Genomic DNA, 18,945 nt, shown 5'->3' on the forward strand with positions numbered 1-18,945 from the left:
TTGGGAATATACTCAATATTCACAGAACCACAGAATTACAGAATGGGTCAGCTTGGAAGGGACCTTAAAGATCATCAGGTTCCAATCCCTGCCATGGGCAGGGACACCTGCCACTGTCCCAGGTTGCTTAGAGCTATATTTTGCCTGATCTTGGACACTTCCAGAGATGGGGCTTCCAGTCAGCCCTGGCTAAGCAAGGAGGAAAGGACAGGAAGGGCTGTGCCTTTGCTCTGTACCTCAGGGAGGCCACAGCTTTAGTGACAACTGCACCAGCTGGAAAACAGGGACAAACAACCCTAAAAGGAGGAGTTACTGAGGCAGAGGATGACTCAAGAGGCAGAATCATCCTGACATACCAGGCATTGGTACTCCAGTTATGAATCTGAGCAGATCACTACGTATTTGAAGTAGATTTCTTGTATTTCCATGGCTTTTCTTTTTTTTTTTTTTAAGTGTACATGGTAATTTAATGTTTGTTTGGGGAGGGTCATGTCACTGGTCTTGAATCCCACACTATTAAGAGAAGCAGACTTTCCCAGCTTCTTTTGGAAGGCTTAGAGCATTATAACCAGAGGCACTACAGGGAAATGCTGGGAGACTCCAGACTGATATGAGCAGTGATGAATTTGGAAGAATATGGAAAACAAAAGGTAAAGGGAGACCAAAAAAATAACCCATAAAGGGTCTGGATAAATATGAAAGATGAAATCACTTGTTCAACCTAACAAGATATTCAGAGCTCTGAATATATTCCCCTAATGCATTTCCTTGTCCTAGAGAAACACAAATTTGAGGGGTAACAGCATGCTTGCTGTGCTTTTTGCTTTCCTAACACAGAGGTGATATTTTGATATGCTGTTGAAGTTTTTACCATAAGCTTCTGGGTCAGCAACATGTTCCTGCATGAAACAGCCAAATCCAGAGAGGTTTGTGGTTACACTGGGAATGCCCATCACAGTACACTCAGCTGCAGAAAGAAACAGGCAAAAAGGGTTTCAGGACAATACACCTGCAATGGTTTCACCTTTATGAGGAAAAAAAACCCCAAAAAACAGGCAGACAAAAGTCCCATAACAATAAAGCTGCCCTGAAAATGTCAAGTGAAAACTATAATAATGTTTTGTTGCGGATTATTGGAAAAAATATAAAAAGAAATTTTAAACACAAAATTCACCCTGTGTTTGCAAACATATGTTTGTGTTTCAGAGCAGCTAAACTGAAAACTTTCTGGGAGTGCAGTTTCGAAACAGAGAACCCCACTACATGGTCAGGACTATTTGGGTTTTAAACTGGAGCCTAATGTACACCTATGTTCATTAGTTGTTCACAACTCTTTACAAAACTGAATCTCTTAGGGGCAGGAGCACATCAACCTTTGGATTTCGATAGTTTGCCAACAGGTCTCTATAGCAGGAAAAAAAACCCCTCCAAAATAAAAATCCCATCCCAAAACAACAAATCCCATGATTAACTCAGGACTACATTCACAGTATATGTGGAGCTAGTTTTATAAAATCAGAATATGTATAGATTTTTTGTAGTTTTTTTTTCTGTCACATCCATGAGTAAGGATAATTGCTTACTCTCCTTAAAACGTTTTTGTCAAGGAGCCTAAGCCTAACCTAAACCAGCATGCAGACTCTAGTCTTCAAAAAGCACAGAGACATCTACATGGCCTTCACTCATATGACAATAAAACTGGTGTGTGTAAAATAGTTATAAATATGCCTTTAAAAAGCAGTCTTTGTTTCTGGGAGACACAAATGGATATTGACAAAGAGAATATTTTAAGTCAGAATCTATATGCTCTGTGCATTTTTAGAAATTTCCAGTTAATTCAATGAGATTCACTACCACTGCATGTATTTCTGTTAAATAATAGCTATGGTATTACATAATTCTCTCAAACTTGTTATCTTTGAATTAAATCCACTGAACTATGTCAGCTGGCAGCATCAGATTTCTTGCCCTGCTTTTTTTAATATTTACATTCCTGCACATCTTTTTAAAAAATCCTTCAACCAAGAATTACCTTTAAAAAATTATTTCTTGTTCTAAAGCCATAAAAAATCAAAAGATTACACATTAGTACAGGAAAGAGTAAACTGCAGGGACATTTTGCCAGCAGTAAGACCTTTGCATGGCAGAGGAAACAGAGTTTAAGGAGTTTTTGGAGAACTTCAGAAGGAACTGGCTGCAGCAACAGAATGGGTGTTCATCTTTCTACGATAGTTAAGGGTACAAAATTCCTACCTGGAGTGTAGCCCCAGGGTTCATAGTATGATGGGAATACACCAAGGTGGCAGCCTCTAACAAACTCCTCATAGTCCAAGGGCAGCAAGGGGCTTGTTGAAGAAAGAAACTCTGGATGTAGGATCACCTGGATATTCAAAACTTATGTTAGACGTGAAAGAAAACCACCATTGATATATTTCAATTACCAATCAGCTTAGGCACCTTTATTCACCCTGGTCTTTTCCTAAGTATCTGGACAACATCTCCTTTGGCCATCCATCTGCTATCTACCCCACTGCTCACACTACAACACATCCTGCCTGTGTGCACTCTCATCCTGGAAACAGGACTGATGATGAACCCCCTTTTCACTGGACAGGTATTTAGCTTTACCTTTCTTCACCAAGGGGGCCCACATGCATTGAGAATTAGGCCTAAGGCATTTAGCAAGATTTGGTCTCTTGTACAAAGGAGGATTTACGAAGGCCTGGAGTGACAGGACAAGGTGGAATGGCTTCGCACTCTCAGAGAGCAGGTTATGATTGGATATCAGGAAGAAATTCTCCCCTGTGAGGGTGGAGAGGCCCTGGCACAGGGTGCCCAGAGAAGCTGTGGCTGCCCCTGGATCCCTGGAAGTGTCCTAGGCCAGGCTGGATGGAGCTGTGAGCAACTTGGGCCTAGTGGAAGGTGTCCCTGCCCATGGCAGGGGGATGGAATGAAATTATCTCTAAGGCCCTTCCAACACAAATCATTCTATGATTTTACTGGGATGTCTCTTTAGGAGGAGGCCTCAGACAGACACAGCACTTCTGAACTTCACAGCATTCCCTGAAATAAAGGAATGTTCACTGTACTCAACAGATCTCCCAAGAATGGATGGAATTTTGAAAGCAGGCACATTATAGCCCTGTCACCACAAACCTGTGCCTATTTAGTCTTGCTGAAAGACACGTCTAAGGACCAAAGTTAATTTATCTGCATGACTCTGCAGGGTTTGGGGTTACTGCCCCACATCTGCTGCTTAGTTGAGAAGTGCCTTGCATGTGGTGCCCAGTCAGCTTTGGGAGGTTGAAACGTGAGGGAATGGTTTAAACTGCTCTGGGTTTATCTCCCTGCATGAACATACCACAGCCATTATTCCATGCTCAGGATGTGCTTTCATCCCTTCTTAATAAAATTGTCATGCTACTCATTTGAATAAACAAATGAATGTACTCAACCAGTAAATGGGCTGTAAGCTCATTTTGCAAGCTTAGTTGATCCCAGTGATTTCACTGGAATTGCTGAGGGGATTTTTCCCATGCCAGCTGTGTCTGCTTGAATATGTTGTACCTCTCTCAAAATTACTTTCAATTTGAAGTTTACAGATTTTTTTTCAAATAGTATTCAGCTCATGAAGTATTAAGCCCGTTCATGCAGCAGGTAATTTTTCAGTGGTAATGACAGATTTCTAGAAACTTGACATCTGCTGAGAAGTAGATCATCATGTCTGCTGTGTTATATCCTATCTGCTCTGTAATGCCTTCAAGCAGTAAATTCTGAGGCATTTTTTACTACATCTGTACACACTGTATCCTTCCCCCCTACTTTTGTTACATCTTGTGTATTATTACCATGTGATGATCCCAGAATTTGTTGGAGTTAATGCTCGTATGTTAAGCCAGGAAGAAGCAACTAGGAAGTATAAGAAAATATTTACTCAGGTATAGCCATGGATATTGAGAATAATTGATATGTCATTGTTAGAGATACTTTGGATCTGGCTTTAAAGAAAAGGTTTAGAAGAGAAAGAATTTGCAATTTTAGGTTCAACTTTGACTAGAGAGATGTTGAGATAGTCATAGTTAGAACATCAAAGATTGCCAGGAAAAAACCAACTTTGGCAGACCTCTGAAAGCAGAAGCTGGTAATTTCTGTGGTTTGACAAAGTAAACATGGAAATAAGGAAAAGATTTATTTGCACTAATTTAGTTTCAACAGGTGATGTAAACATGAGCATGGCATGAACAGGAATTCTTTCTGCTCAAAGCCCTGGTTAATCTTTTACAGAAAATGCTGAGTATCAGGGTGTTGCTCTTAAGAGATGAATCAATACTCCAGGAATGTCTGTGCTCAAACCTTGGACCTCCAGTTTTAAGCAAGGGAATCTATGTCAGAGTTTTCTATCTGGGTGCAGATGACCCATGGCACTTTCTTGATTTCAGCAGTTAGCAGCTACTTATTCAGTGCAGGAGGCAGCAATGGAAACAGCTCCCTAACCTCAGATTTCTAACTGGAAATTAGCTTGGCTAAACAGCACCTGAGGATCCCTGTGCAGTGACAAGTTGTAATTCCTGGAAAGGGAGGAAGAGAGAAGTACTCTAGCAGTATAATACCACCTATCAAGAATTTAACTGCACTCCCCATGCTAGTGATGCAGACTGAGAATGTTCAGAGAAATCCCATTTTGGGTCTCAAATGAGGCGGCCAGAACGCACCTTCACGCGGTCTGTGCGGTTGTTGAACAGCCCAATGCGCCGGATGGTGTTGAGGATTGGGTCATTGCTGTCATCAATCATGTTGTGGGTGGTCACTGGAGGCAGAGAGTGTCTCTGAGCACAGAAAAGGCAATCCATAAATCAGACAAACTCTTGGCAAACAGTCCTGTTGCCATTTCCTAGGGCTACTAGAAGACAGTGCCAGATTTTTTCATTAATGTAAATAAGCTTAATTTACCTCAAAATAAATTAATTTGTACTAACTTTGAGAAGGGCCCACCATTTAATTTTGAAGATTGTTAGTCAATGCTGTATCTCCTTAGCATTTGATTTCACATATTTAATAAAACTGGAAAAATCCAGGCTCAGGAACAACTCCAAGTTCACACTTAGCTCAAAATAAAAGAATTAGGAATGCATGTGACTGAAGCAATATCCATGGACTCCCCTAAAGGTCCGTTTGCGTCATACTCTCATTAAAAACAATCAGACCTGATTTTAAATGTTACTGATAAGAAGTGTATTTGCTGAAAACCTCTCCCAATGCACACATATTGCTATATGCCATACTCAATCCTTTTACATCATCACATCCATTATTTTGATTAGATGTTTATACAAATAACATATTTTCTGACCTGAGTTGAAAAGATGGCTCTTTTCATAATGCTTATGTCATCTCGGTCAAGAATCTTGTTCAGGTCTGGGATTTCTCCTCTGCAAAGGAAACACACAACCAATTTTACCAAATGATTCACTGTCCCTTTTGTAAAGAAAATGAAGAAATGGCCAAGAAGGTCTGATCTGAAGTTTGCTGATGTCAACATGAACCTTTCCTTTGTTTTCATGGCATTTCTATATTCCTTATATTCTGTTCTCCCATATACTTGCTGATCTCCTAATTAGCTTTTGAAAAAAGAAAGGAAAAGAATTGCTTTCTTCTGTTTTTCGGACACAGCTTGTTTTTACTGAAGTTCCGGTCATCTCACCTGTGCTTTGGGTCATTCACTTCCAACTGTCTTCTGAAACTATATGACTGAATTACTGACACATTATACTTTGTCTCTGGTGCTTTTTTAAGCTGAAGTAGCTAGTTTTTGACAGTGAATAAGCCTTTGTGTTACTTAGATGTCTCTTAAGAGTCTTTCCACCACAAGCTGTTGGAACCTTTATTTTTTTTTCTCTGTGATTTGCCTGTTAAACAAGTATCCTGTTTATGGTCCCATATCTTCCTACCATGCCCTCCTATGGATGTTATGGATGTCAAAATCCCTTACGTGAGGAGCAGAAGCACAGAAACAGCACAAGTAAAGCCACCTGAACATGAGGCTCTGCAAGGCAGAGCAAAGCAACTTATTCACTCACTTCAGCAAGGCATTGTAGAGTTTCCTTCCAAACTTTTCTTTCACAGACTGTGCAGTGTCCCTGGGAAGATAAATAAATATACATATGAAACAGGAGAATCCAGGAGAAAGACAGTATAAAAGAGATTCCTGCAGCTGGAAATTAAACTAATAGACTGATGGAACCCAGGATGCAGAAGCAGACAGAGGTCTGGTTCTCAAAGCTCCTTTCTCCAGCCAGCAGTTGTGCTGATGGATTCCAGCAGAGCTGAGGATTTATCCTGCACCTACAGATGAGTGCACTGGGAAAGCCAGGGGCAGGCTTTGCTAAGGATTCCTTCTAGCCCCCTTCTCTGATCAGTGGACCACATGTCAGCTGTGAAAAAAAAGAGCATATATATGACCCTAGGTACTGCAACATGATCATTAATAATGGACAGAGAGAGCTCCAGATTCTCTTGACCTGGAAGAGACATACAAGATATAAGAATTAAACAAAAAGGAGCTTTCAGAGCAAGCTTCCCCCTTCACTTTCTGCCCTTTTTCCCAACTCACAGACTTTTAGAAACAAGTGTTAGACTTAAAGGTAGTTATCTCAGTTTGCAAAACAAAAAAAAACTTCCTGGAAAGCTCAGGCCAAGTTTTAATCATACCATTTATGAGGACTGTGACAGACAAATGTTATATTTTAGCTAAGGAAGAACTCCAGTGAACCCCTGTTCTGCATGCAAAGAGTAATTTTTATTATTCTGCCCGTGGCACAAAGTTCTGTTGTCAAAACAGCAAGTGCACTCTAAATGTGAGTGAATCTACTGCGAGTGAAGTTCCACTTCACAGAACCTTTCCTGCCTTTCTGATTGCTAATTATACTTTAGGCAAAAATGAAACTTGTTAAGTGAAATCTTAAACTTTACCAATCTGGGAATCCACATACATGTTTTTAGGTGCCCTTTCCCAGCTCACATAGACACAAGAGTGGATAAGTCAATTTTGGCTGAGTTGTAAAGCAGTCAAATGTTAAGCCACACTGATCCAAACCCCAGCAGGATCGCTCCCACATGACTATACTTTCATAGATTGCCATGCACAATATCTAAAATTTAACCCAGATGGGATAGACTGCTTTTCCAGAAGCAGAGGAAAAGAAGGATTTTATACCCCAAGTCAGCCATCACATATTAATGTCCAAGTGCTGTATTCCTCTATAAGTGCCAACCTCGTCTTGTCTTTAATTTCTGTGGCATCCTGAGAATCATTTGATATTATTATGAAATACTGCTAGCAGGTGGGTTTATCCTGATTATGATTATGACCATGATGATGCTGCATAGAGTGATGCAGAGGGTCTTTGCTTTTCACAGAGAAGAACAGCTGAAAGCAGTTTTCTCCTATACAGAATCACACAGCAGGTAAAGTCAGGTGAAGGTTAATCCTGCTCCTGCTTTGCTTTTTTTGTTTGAAAAGTTGCAAAATAAGTAGGACTGTGACAATTTTCCTTTTATAGCTGTAAGTTTCACTGCTTGGTTATGGCCACTGCTTGTTGTAGTCCATATAGATAATTATAGATAATTATCAACTGCTGATCTGCTGGATCACACGGTGCAATTTCCACATTTCTAAATAAAAGAATATGTGTAATTAATTTATTTTTCCCACAGAGAAGCTCACTGTTATAAACCAGCAGGCTGTCTTTATTTATTCACTTCTCACAGTGAGAGAAGGTCACTGTGAAAAATGAGCAGGCAGTCTTTATTTTGTGGGAGCTCTGTGGCACATCCAAAGGGAGTACCAGAAACATCCAGAAGACATTCAGGACACTGGATTTTCTAGAGCATTTGACTGTGTTGCTATAAAACAAGTACTATTTGCTAATAGAATGACAACACAAAAAAAAAAATTAACTAAAAATAACTGTGGATTAAAAAAAAAACAACAAAAAACCAGACCTAAAAGAAGAAATATTTGACCTTATTTATCTTTCCCATCTCTTTCATGTCTGAAATACATTCTAGTTACCCACAATCCTCAGTTGTAGCAAAAATAGGGAGCATTCTCCAGCTGAGACTTTTGCATGAGTCCCCATCAGACTGCACCAGGGTGGGAATGGCAATTACCAGAGCTGCTTCCGGACTGCTTGTCCTTTCAAGGTTTCCACATTGAAATTGTTGGTTTTTGCTGGCATGATGAAGAACACGATAACTGTAACATCAGCCTTGTGAACCTACAGTGACAAGAAATGGAGGGCAATTTAAAATAAAAAATCTGATACAAAATATCACAGCCAACTTTAAGAATTAGTCACAGGAAACACCAAATGCACTTTGGTTTTCCAGGAAGGCTCAGATCTTGTAGCTCTTGCTACAAACAAAGTTTTGTCAAATCAGAGATCAAGATGGAGATGTCACCCAGTTTCAATTTGGGCAATCAGATCTTCCTGAGCTCTCATGGTTTACAGAACATGGCTTTGGCTGAGCATATAAACTGCAGAAAAATAAAAGTCCTACACACTTTCTCACCTGACACAAACTGTGCTGGCTCAAAGGAGTGAGTGTTTGGCTTACTATCTGAGGTATGCCTAGCCATGATATGAGGGAAATTCCTACAACAGAGAAAGAACAACCATTTTCTACCTAAACTCTGGCAAAGAACCGACCAGACACGCAAAAAGCCACAAGTAACTTCTTGCCCATCTCTCCCATCCAGCTGTTTCAAAGGCAGAAAGCATTGCTGTGAATTCTGACCCTTTATTTCTAGATGGTTTCGCTTGCTGCTTTCTCCTGTGCATGAACAAGGTTCAAAATACCAGGTCCATTCATTGCTGCATGAATGAGGTTTTACTCCTCTCATCAGCTGTTTAATGAAAAGCCAAGGGTGAACTCTGTTCAGAGCTGTAAAAATTAAATTACTTTGAATTGCCTCTGTTTCAAATTTTAGATACAAAACCATTCAATAGTGTGCCTTCTCTCAGACTGACACAGAGGGAAATGTACAGTATAAAAAAACCTATGGGAGTCATCTATCATGTTTATGTTAATTAATGTTCTTCTCTTCCCTCTTTTCAAAGTGGCTTCCAAGTCCATCGTGCTACAATCCTAGTGTGCATTAACAATCTCTCCCAACATTCATATTTTATTTGCAAAATTTTGCAAATAAAGCAGGAGAGGAAAATGTCTTTGTAAAATGTCTTTATAAAATAAAACAATTTCATGCAATGGTATGTCCTTTGTAGGTTCAGGCACAATACTGGGAAATTTAGGAAGTACCACCATTTCCAGACTTGTAATTAGTACAGGTAGTCTACTATTCCCAATGAAATTACCTCTTGAATTAATTACAGAGCAAGGGTTGTTAGAACAGCTAATCAGATGCCGGCATCCACACTGGAAGAACAATGCAATAAATCCAGGCTCAGCTTCTGGGAGAAGCAACAGTACACTGCTCTATAGAGCCTGGGAAAACTAGCCTGTTTCCTTTAATTTCCATCAGCCTTGTTTACCATGGATGCCATCAGGAAGAACTTTTTCACAGAAAGGGTGATCAGGCAGTGGAAGGGGCTGCCCAGCAAGGTGGTGGAGTTCACCCTCCATGGAAGCGTTCAGTAAACAACTGGACATGGCTCTTAGTGCCATGGTCTAATTGACAAATGGGTGATTGGCCAAAGGTTGGACTCAATGATCTTGGAAGGGTTTTGAAGCCCTAAAGATTTTATGATTCTATGATATAAATCATTAGCTGCAATAAGAGATTCCTGCAATAATTGCTCAGGCAATTCTTTCCCTCTTATCGCACAAGACCTTCCACGTTACCAGCATTCACAGGTAACAACCATGAAAATGCCACTAACAGGTAGCTGATGTTGCACAGCACTGCCAAACAGCTGATTTCTGTTGTGGAAGAAATACTTCAGTTCTGTGAGGTGATCTGTGTGAATGAAGGGATTAAGAATTTCTAGAAAACCCAGAGTCACTAAATGCCATATTAATAGAAAGTGGTGGTAGAACAATTGTACTTAGGGCTTTGGACATTAGTGATTCTTTCATCCCTGCTGACAGAGCAGTATCATAACTTTTATCCAGATTTTCCATATTATTCAACTGTTAATGAGTACAAAGGACAGAGTCTAGGACAACAGCTAATTGATCCTTGCCAAATGATTGAAAGCCAAGTAGCATTATTAGCATTTTTTCTGGGTTTTATTTTCAATGTATTAGTCTTTGGGACACAATGGAGACATTTTCAATTGTAGGTAGTAAGGGCTGTGCTCTGTGATTTTTAACAAGGCCTTGCTCTTATCTTCATTGAAGTACTCCATAAAGACATTTAGAAACATTGCACCAATTTTGTTGAGGAAACAGAACCACAGAGACCTGAACGGCTTCCCATTGCTTTGCATCACACCACTGTCACTCTGTGAATTTTAATGCAACATTCCCATCCAGTGGGGTAGCAGAGATTTAAAAGATCATAAACAGGTCCTAACAAATTAAGCAATTTGCTTAAAAGGATGTTTTTAAAATGCCACTTTAAAGGCTTACTTTTATTTCCATTATAATACAGAAGCTATCAGGGTAAACTCTAGAATACTATTTTTGTTACTTCTTTCTAAAAGCTAGGGAGGCAACCATGGATTAACTTCTTGAACTATGTAATTAATCATTTTCAATTATACAACCAATCTATCAATTAAAACTGTGTGAAATCATCATATATTCTGATGGTTCAGGAGGAGAGCCCTATGAAAACTGTGATTATCCCATAATTACTTCCCTAGAAACCAGAGTATTGAAAGGGAATTCTTGTAGGTGACTTCCACAGGATGGTGAGTTTGAGCATAAACTCTATGCTTTAAGCAGCTGTGTAAGCTTTCTTACCCTCAGCAAAAAGTTTAATCTTGATAAGGCTTCTAGAAACATATCAGCTCCTTTGTTGGAAAACTCATATCTCCCAGCAATGAAGAAAAACAAGGTCTTGTCAAGATCGAAGTCAAGGTGGCTGAAAGCAAGAAAACAGACAAGAACAAAGTATTTCTCAAGATACAATCAAATAAAACACACAACAGCTTTCTATTCTGGAGGAACTTATTATCCCCAGATAAAAATGAAAGTGAAGCTTTTCTGCTGTGCTTTAAATTGACTATCTTAATCTGACTAATTACATCTTGGGTAAATAACAAACAGATCAAGATCTGCTGTCTGAAATCACAATCTGTTAAGTAGAGTCAGATCTGGTGTCTAAAATTCCCTTAGCTTCTGACTGAGAAATCCCAGACAGACATTTGAATAAGCTGGTTTCAACATTTCCACTCCTCTATGAAGTACTTGTTAGTCCTCCTGCTTTGCTTTAAATAGTGTTGGACAAGCATTGCTAATTTTTGAAAAGTAAAAGCATACCCATAGAAATGACCTCGAATGAACTCTTGGATCCTAGCCTTGTACATGGAATGCAAATTCTGAAACTCATGCATTGCTGAAAATTTCTTAATGTTCAAGCCATTTGGGGTGACAACATCTGGAAAAGCAGAGAAAAGGCAGAGGTAGACATCTTCAGAGTCAGAGAAATCTTTAAGGAAAGAACCAATGTGTCTCTCAAGTTTATGTGAACAGGTTATGTTTTTATGTTATTCAGGGGAGGGAAGAGCACTGCCTCCACAGAGCTCTTGCATGTGGCTCTGCACATCTGCACCATCAAAGCAGCTTTCACCTGTCCTCAGCACGGGGTAGACCCTGCCCTTTTGTCCTGTCAAGACCCCAGTGACGTCTCCATTGAGCCACACATTTGTTGTGCAACTTGCCCTTTACCTCTTTATCCTTGATATCACTGTTGCCTGCTCAATCACTACAGATTGAGAGCCCTTGGAAGCAGAAATTGTGCTATGCCCTTGTTTACTGCATGGCACAAGAGATACCCATTCTATCAAAACTTCTGAGGATTTATCAAAAAAGGGAGCATATAAGAAACATTTATAAAACAGCCTCTTTCCAGTAATCAGTTGCATTTCACCTAAAAATATCCATGGAATAGTACACTTTACATTTTTACTGCTGCTCTCCTGCAAGATTCTAAAGGATCTTACAATTAAAATTTGTTCATTTCCAGCCCTCCTGCAAGACTCTAAAGGATCTTACAATTAAAATGTGTTCATTTCCAGCATTTTAAAGGTAGAGTTTTGGGATATACACAGAGGACAGGCACTGAAATTCAGTCACTCTTAGCCTTCCTGGTAGATCACAGCAGCTATTCAAAGGCTTGCCCCAAATCCAGTCCAAGTAAATGGAAAGAATGCCATTTTCTGTCCTTTGAGCTGGGTTATGAATGAAAATGAAAGGGAAGGCCAGTTCCTCAGCAGATGTATTTCATGGCAACACAACTGACTGAAACAGACTTATACTACTTTATGATACTTGCCTGACATTATGCAAATGGCACAGCCATTTTTGATTATTTCCTTGAGAATTGCAGTCTGCTTTAGCAATATATGTGTTTCCCTGCCATGTAAGTGATCTGTGGTTAAACTTTCACCTGAAAATGTCCTGAAGCACTCTAGGTTAAACTACAACAGATAAAAATATAACCTTTAGTAGTAACCATGAAATAGCAAAAGTCTTGATGGATCTGTTTCTGGAATACCAATTCTGAAACTAAAGACCAGGAAATCTTTACTTGCTAGGTACTGAAGATTTGGTTTTCAATGGCCAAACAGTCTTGGTGGACATGAGGAGAAAACTTGTGCTTTTACCTTCTCCTGCCCAGCACTTAAGAATTCTCTGAACAAAGGCCTCTGGGGGGAGGTAACACAGCAGAACCATCCTCCACTGTCTTTACCAACAACACACCTTCTCCTTTCTCTGACCTGTTCCGTGCTCTGTGAGGGAGAACTGGCTCGTGCAGGACAGAGCTTTGAGACTCCAGCCATCTCCAAGGCTTCCCAATACAGGAAGAATCCCTTGCCCAGCTATTTCTGGCCAGCTTCTTTCCACACTCACATTCATTTATCAGGGAGTTTTGGAGAGTATCACCCACCAGCAGCAGCCTGTGCATAACCTACTCCCATGTCCTTTGGTTTAACTGCAGCTTCATTTATCCTTTCATGAGGACTGGGGCTCCATCCATCTCTTGCTTAAGTCTTTGAGATGCATGACAGACACGGTGGCCCAAAGAACCCAGTTCACTATTCCTGCTCAACACCCAGGAATATTTTGAACATGTGTGAGAGATGAAGTGATGAAAGAGAGTTTGGTCCCTATGCTGTTTTTTTTTTTTTGTTTGTTTGCTTTTGTTGCTGTTCTTGTTGTCTAATGAAATAACAATATTTTTGCTTGAAAAACTGTCCCAAGTAGGTCAAACCACAATGTTTTAACTTCTGTATCTATAGGAAAGAAACTGGCATGATTTAAGTAATATTAGCACAGTTTTCTCTTGATAGATCACTAACAGTAGAGTTGACTCTTTTTTCAGAGTTTCCATCTATGATTTTGATCAAATACATACAGATAGGAAGCCTAGATCTAGAACTCAATTGATACCTGAATCTCTTGGAATTTTGACTCAAAGTCTTTTCTACTGCTAATAAGAAATATGTTCCACATCTGAGTGAAAACATTAGACATCCCATAACACCAGTTTTCAAACCACGAGAATATGACTTATGATCACTGACAAAATCCTGCTAGATATGTCAAAGATACTCAAGCTTTTGATAAATTTGGTTTGATAAATGGTTGATCACATAACAACTGCAGCAAGTGGGATCAGCATAATGCAAGCAGTCATTCTGCCAGGTTTAAACTGGCAAATTGGCCTTTGTCCCACTGCAAAAGTTCTCTATGCAATTGGATTTATTAAATTTTAAAGGGACCTCTCCAAGTGATGAGATTTATAATTTAAATTATAATCCAAGTTTGATGTTAAAGAGGAGTAGCAGAGAGAGCTCAATTTAGCATATTTCTGAGTTATTTTTAGCTAACTATTTGAAAAACTTTTATCTCAATAAATGTAAATAAAATTTAATTGTGCCAATCCAGCATCCTCCTTTTAAAGGTTTATTTTTAAAGTGGATGGAGAAATGCACACATGCTTTCAGTATTCAAGTTCCTTAGCAAGCTCAATGACCTACTGAAGGATTGATGGGTTTTTAAAAAAATCCATGTCTATGCAGATTTCACAACTTCAGAGAGAATAAATAGTGTGAGAATAGGTTCCTGCACAGTTTATTTGTGGTCTTGGATTCAGAGAAACTATTAAAATACTTATTCTCATTAGACTTTCCACTTAGAGTTGCTTCTTAGGATTTGGGGTGACAATTTCTACTGAATTTCTTTCTAGCTATATCAACATGAAGCATGACATCTCTCAGTAGTTTTTTAACCCAAACATTAAGTATATTTACTTGGTTTCTTCAAAGTTGCAAGAATAATCACAAAAAGCTCAGGCCTGTGAATCTCTGTGCATGGAATTCTCTTCAGCTTCAACTGATGTTTTATCTGTGAGCAGTCTGGAGATTTTCTTCCCCAAATTAAACTGGATTCAGACTCATTTCAGTCTCCTAAAATCCCAAAACACAGACTATGATTTTCAATGGTAGCTGTGGTGGGGAGAAGTGTCATGCCTATATTAAAAAAGCTTTAAAAGTTTGCTTTTCAGAGTGCTCTGCACTCTGAAAAATCAAGACCTTTCAGAGGTATCCCAGTTTAAATGACTGAACTTCAGTGACTTTTAAGACAAGGCTTTTGTGCTTAAAATAAAATGAAAAAGATAATCTAAATCCATCATCCTATTGGCAGCTAGTCAGGAATGAGGCAAAGGATTCCATGAACAGCTCTTTCATTCAGGTTCAGGAACCACAATGTGGCTTGAAGCATTGAAGTTAATCAGGATAACAATCCCTAACTATAATCAGCACTGCAAATCATCCAATAACTCTACAAAGAGTAAGCAAAAAAATCCCCCAAATAAACAACTAAACCCCAAAAATAAAACAAAAAACCGAGTTCAAACAAAAACAATAATTTGAGCACTGTTTAATTTAAAATAACCAAGATAACAACACACCTGCTAAATAGTCTCCAAAACTGTTGTACAGTTTTCCCTCATGCTGCTTACCTGCAGGTGGAGTATTGAGGTTTATTCCTATAAAGCACTGAGGTGATTTAAAGAGAAATTTGATGACACATCAAACTGGGATCATGACCTTACTGAAAACCCAAGCATGGAACAAGACAAGATTTCTAACCTTCATATTTTATGAGACTAATATCAAGAGGAAAACCAGACAAATTATTGGGCACAGAACTATTTTTAAAACTCTACTTGTTGGCCTAATAGAAAATATTTTATCTATATGAAGTTTATCATGGTTCAGTTCTAAAAGCAGGGAAACCCTGCCACAGACAAAATTCCTGAAGTTGAGGAGTCCTGGTAAAAAAAGCCTAACATCCATGGAAAATTGGTTAATCCCTGTAGCATTGCCAGACACACCTGTGCATGTGTTCTGTCTCTTCAAGTTTGCATACTGCCTCTATTGTGTTCATTCAGTCTAAAGATATGTGGGCATTCTGAGGAAATAACAGTAAAAAAAAATGATTCAGGTCTTACCAGGGCTTTTTTTAAGCATATGTTCTGCTTCTGTAGCTGTGATCTGGGAGACTGTGGTGAACACATGGGCACAATGCACAGATGCCCTTTCCATACAGTACCGATGGTAAATCTGCCTCTCTCCAGCCTCCTTGTCAATGTCAAACTGTTAAATAACAAAACCAACAAAAAAGACACCTGTGTGACATGAGCATCAAACTGTCTCCCTCAGGGAAGGCTTCTCCTGCTAAGCTCCTTTTCCCCATGGAACGAGAACCACAAGAACCACGTGATTATGCTGCTGTTTTGTCATTCTGGTGTTTGAACTGTTTTATCAACTTCAAGGAATTTGAAAGAGCAGGAGAGCTCTCAGATCCTGCTTGCTCCTCAAAGAATGGCAGCTCTACCATGGAAGGAAATTTAGATTAATGATCCCATGAAAGGTAAGGATCTGTGGAATTTGGCCTGCTGGCTGGCAATGTATCATGTTGCAGCTTTCACAGGCCTGCTGGAAAACTTGGGAGAGCAGGGAGGTTACTGGTAGCTGAAGGGAAGAGAAGAAAATAGGAATGGGGATGAGGACAGAACCTGGGACTCAGCAGAATGGTGGGAATCACAGGTAGGCAGGAGAGAAGTGGAGGGCAGGATATAAAGACAAAGTGACAATTCCCAATGGAAAAAAGAAAACAGAACATGAGATATTTTCTGACACTGAGAGATATTCTTCCTCCAACTCTGCCACTGTCACTTGCTGCTTCTTATATTTCAGTTTGAACTCCCTTAATTTCTAGAGACAGATGCAAGTTAAACTGCTAGATACGACATTCCAAACACCCAAGTGTTTCTAAATCACCTTTAAATCTTGCAGCTACCCTTTTTTAACTTATATTATCCTGATGCAAAGAAAATGCACAATTCCCTTGAGTCCACGCTTAAAGGTTCAAATGTTCACTAACAGTGTCCACTGCAAAATCGCTACAACATAGTCTAAAAAAGGTGTCAATGCTTGCAATTAAATCACAATCCTCTTAGTCTTCCACGATGTTTCACTTCTGGAAACAGAAGTCTTGAGACCCTAAGGTCAACAGCATGGGCACCCAGTGGCCTGTGTGAGTTCCATGGAGGGTGACAATGACTCTCAGTGAGCTCTGCCGTGATCGCTGCCTAATGCAGGCTGCACAGCCTGATTTTGATTGCATGTGACTGTGTAACTTTGACCATAATAGATTTAACCCCTATCACAGGCAGGGCAGACAGCACTTTCTATAGTTAGGATTGTGTGACCCCTGCCATGGCCAGCTGCTTTTAGAACTTCAGAACTTGGACAGAAGTAAAGCTATTTAGGCTGTGACCTGTCCTGCAAAGCTTAATGCTGGTACAGAACATACTGTGAGAAAGTGGATGCAATGGGAACCATTTCAGGGACTTACAGTGAAGCACAAAACTTCTTATTTTCACTTAGATAGGTGTAGACAGAGATGTTGATACAGATATCTTATAACTGCTTTGCTGAGAAAATTACTTGCTTTTATCTGCTTTAATTCTGCACCAGTGCTACAATACTAGTGGGAAAGTGGCTTCCATTGTGTTAGTTGAAAGTGCCAATCTAACCACCCTAGTGTGACAAAAAAAAAAAAGCTGAGAACTTGAAAAGTCTCAGCTGAAAACTTCCAAAGAAATGAGATGCTTTAATCTGGTATTGGTGATCCTCTATATCAAGAGCTTTTCTACATTTGCCAAATACAATTTACCACATAATGTGCTAAATATTATGATACCATTTCTCAGTTGTATCCTCATATATCGTCTTTTCTGCATTCCCCATGAGAATTTTAGAGCATGAAATACAAAGCATATTTTCTCCAGGACATTAATCTCATTTGCCACAGAAATCCAGTGGTAGAAAGAACACAAAGAGAAAAATAAAGGGGAATTCATTTGGCTCCTTTTAGTGCCACAGGTCTCAGCATCATCCTTGGCTTAAACTAAACTGATTCACAAGGAGCTATTAACTGCATATTTGATTGTCTAAACATTCTGTGGAAAAAAGATACAAAATGGGACCATTCTTTAGTATACTAGACAAACACATGAATGGGATGGGCACAACTACAGCCAGAATTATGAAAGTGTTTTCAAACACATCTGGCTTTCTGTTAAAAATACTTTTGAAATTGCTAGCAAACAAATAGCTGGTCAAACTTCAAAGGCCTTTTGTTCTCTTTTGGCTTTCTCAGCAAGAATGGGTTTTAATTACAAAACGTGATTAAAAATTAAATTTGGGACATGCTCACCAACTGTTGATTAAGACTCCCTGTAACACTGCTGGGGCAAAGGTTTATAAAAAGATTGTTAAGCACTATGACTTATTTCTAATTAACTTTTATTTCTTTGGTTTCATGAAAAGACTTTACATATTTAACACATATCAGTGCTTATTTCTTCATTGCTATTCATTTTCCCATCTTTTATAAACAGGGAGTATTTTATTTTGTGTATGCTTGTGGGGCTTTTGGCATGTTTTTGCAAAGGTACACAATTCCACACCGATTAGGAAGTACAAACAGAGGTCATGGGGTTCTCACATTTCATTTGTTGTCACTCTCCAGCAGCTTCCAGCACCAATCAGTAAAGCAAGACCTTGACTTTTGACCTCAGGGTGGAGTAAGAACTGTGCACTTCTGAGCAGGCTAGACAAGCAACTTCAGAAAAGAGCCTTAGCCAAGTTGAAGGGCAGGTTAAATGAAAATTAATTGATGAGACAGTGCAGGTGACTCATTTAACCCAGCTAGTCCTGTGCAAAGCTGAGCCTGCTCTGACAATCTCCAGAGTCAGAGGCACTGTGGGGCATGGGACAACATGCTGAAACCAGCAGGACACCTGGGCAGCTCCTCACCCCCAGCCAAAGCTCCTGCTCAGCCCTGAGCCCTGCTCTGTGCCCAGCCCAGCTCAGGCGCCTGTGAACTCTGCCCCAAACCCCTCGTGCTCAGCCAGAGCAAAGCGAGATTCCCAAGTGCGTCACGCCTGCTTTTGTTTGTTTGCTGTGTTCAGCAAATGGGAACACTGGCTATGCTGCAGATCACAGCTGCATCAAGAGAAAAAAAAAAAAACCTAAGTCAGATGAACTGTTTACAGAACCCTTTAGGGTAGAAAAAGCTCTTAAGGTCCTTTGGTCCAACCATTTCAGTGATATTTAAAGGCCAACAGCTTCAATATCTACTTTCCTATACATTTATTGGAGGATCCTCTCCTTCCCTGACCAGTGGAAAGCAAGCAGATTATTAGAATTTACAAGAGGGCAAGGATTAGAAGGGGAAATA

General features: G+C 39.6%; 1 protein-coding gene across 2 annotated transcripts in view; it reads right to left on the reverse strand.

The window, feature by feature from the left end:
• The window catches only part of GYS2 (glycogen synthase 2), a 41,442-nt gene that overhangs the window by 4,763 nt on the left and 17,734 nt on the right, over positions 1 to 18,945 (reverse strand). For both annotated transcript variants that reach the window (XM_074539207.1, XM_005492723.4), the window contains exons 6-14: positions 15,647 to 15,791; positions 11,446 to 11,563; positions 10,927 to 11,047; positions 8,170 to 8,276; positions 6,078 to 6,137; positions 5,351 to 5,429; positions 4,713 to 4,826; positions 2,254 to 2,380; positions 872 to 967 (exon numbers count right to left, since the gene is read on the reverse strand). In XM_074539207.1, the coding sequence (XP_074395308.1) occupies positions 872 to 967; positions 2,254 to 2,380; positions 4,713 to 4,826; positions 5,351 to 5,429; positions 6,078 to 6,137; positions 8,170 to 8,276; positions 10,927 to 11,047; positions 11,446 to 11,563; positions 15,647 to 15,791 (967 nt within the window). The remainder of the gene's footprint in view (positions 1 to 871; positions 968 to 2,253; positions 2,381 to 4,712; positions 4,827 to 5,350; positions 5,430 to 6,077; positions 6,138 to 8,169; positions 8,277 to 10,926; positions 11,048 to 11,445; positions 11,564 to 15,646; positions 15,792 to 18,945) is intronic.

This window comes from Zonotrichia albicollis, chromosome 4 (assembly GCF_047830755.1).
Source record: "Zonotrichia albicollis isolate bZonAlb1 chromosome 4, bZonAlb1.hap1, whole genome shotgun sequence".
Taxonomy (NCBI): domain Eukaryota; kingdom Metazoa; phylum Chordata; class Aves; order Passeriformes; family Passerellidae; genus Zonotrichia; species Zonotrichia albicollis.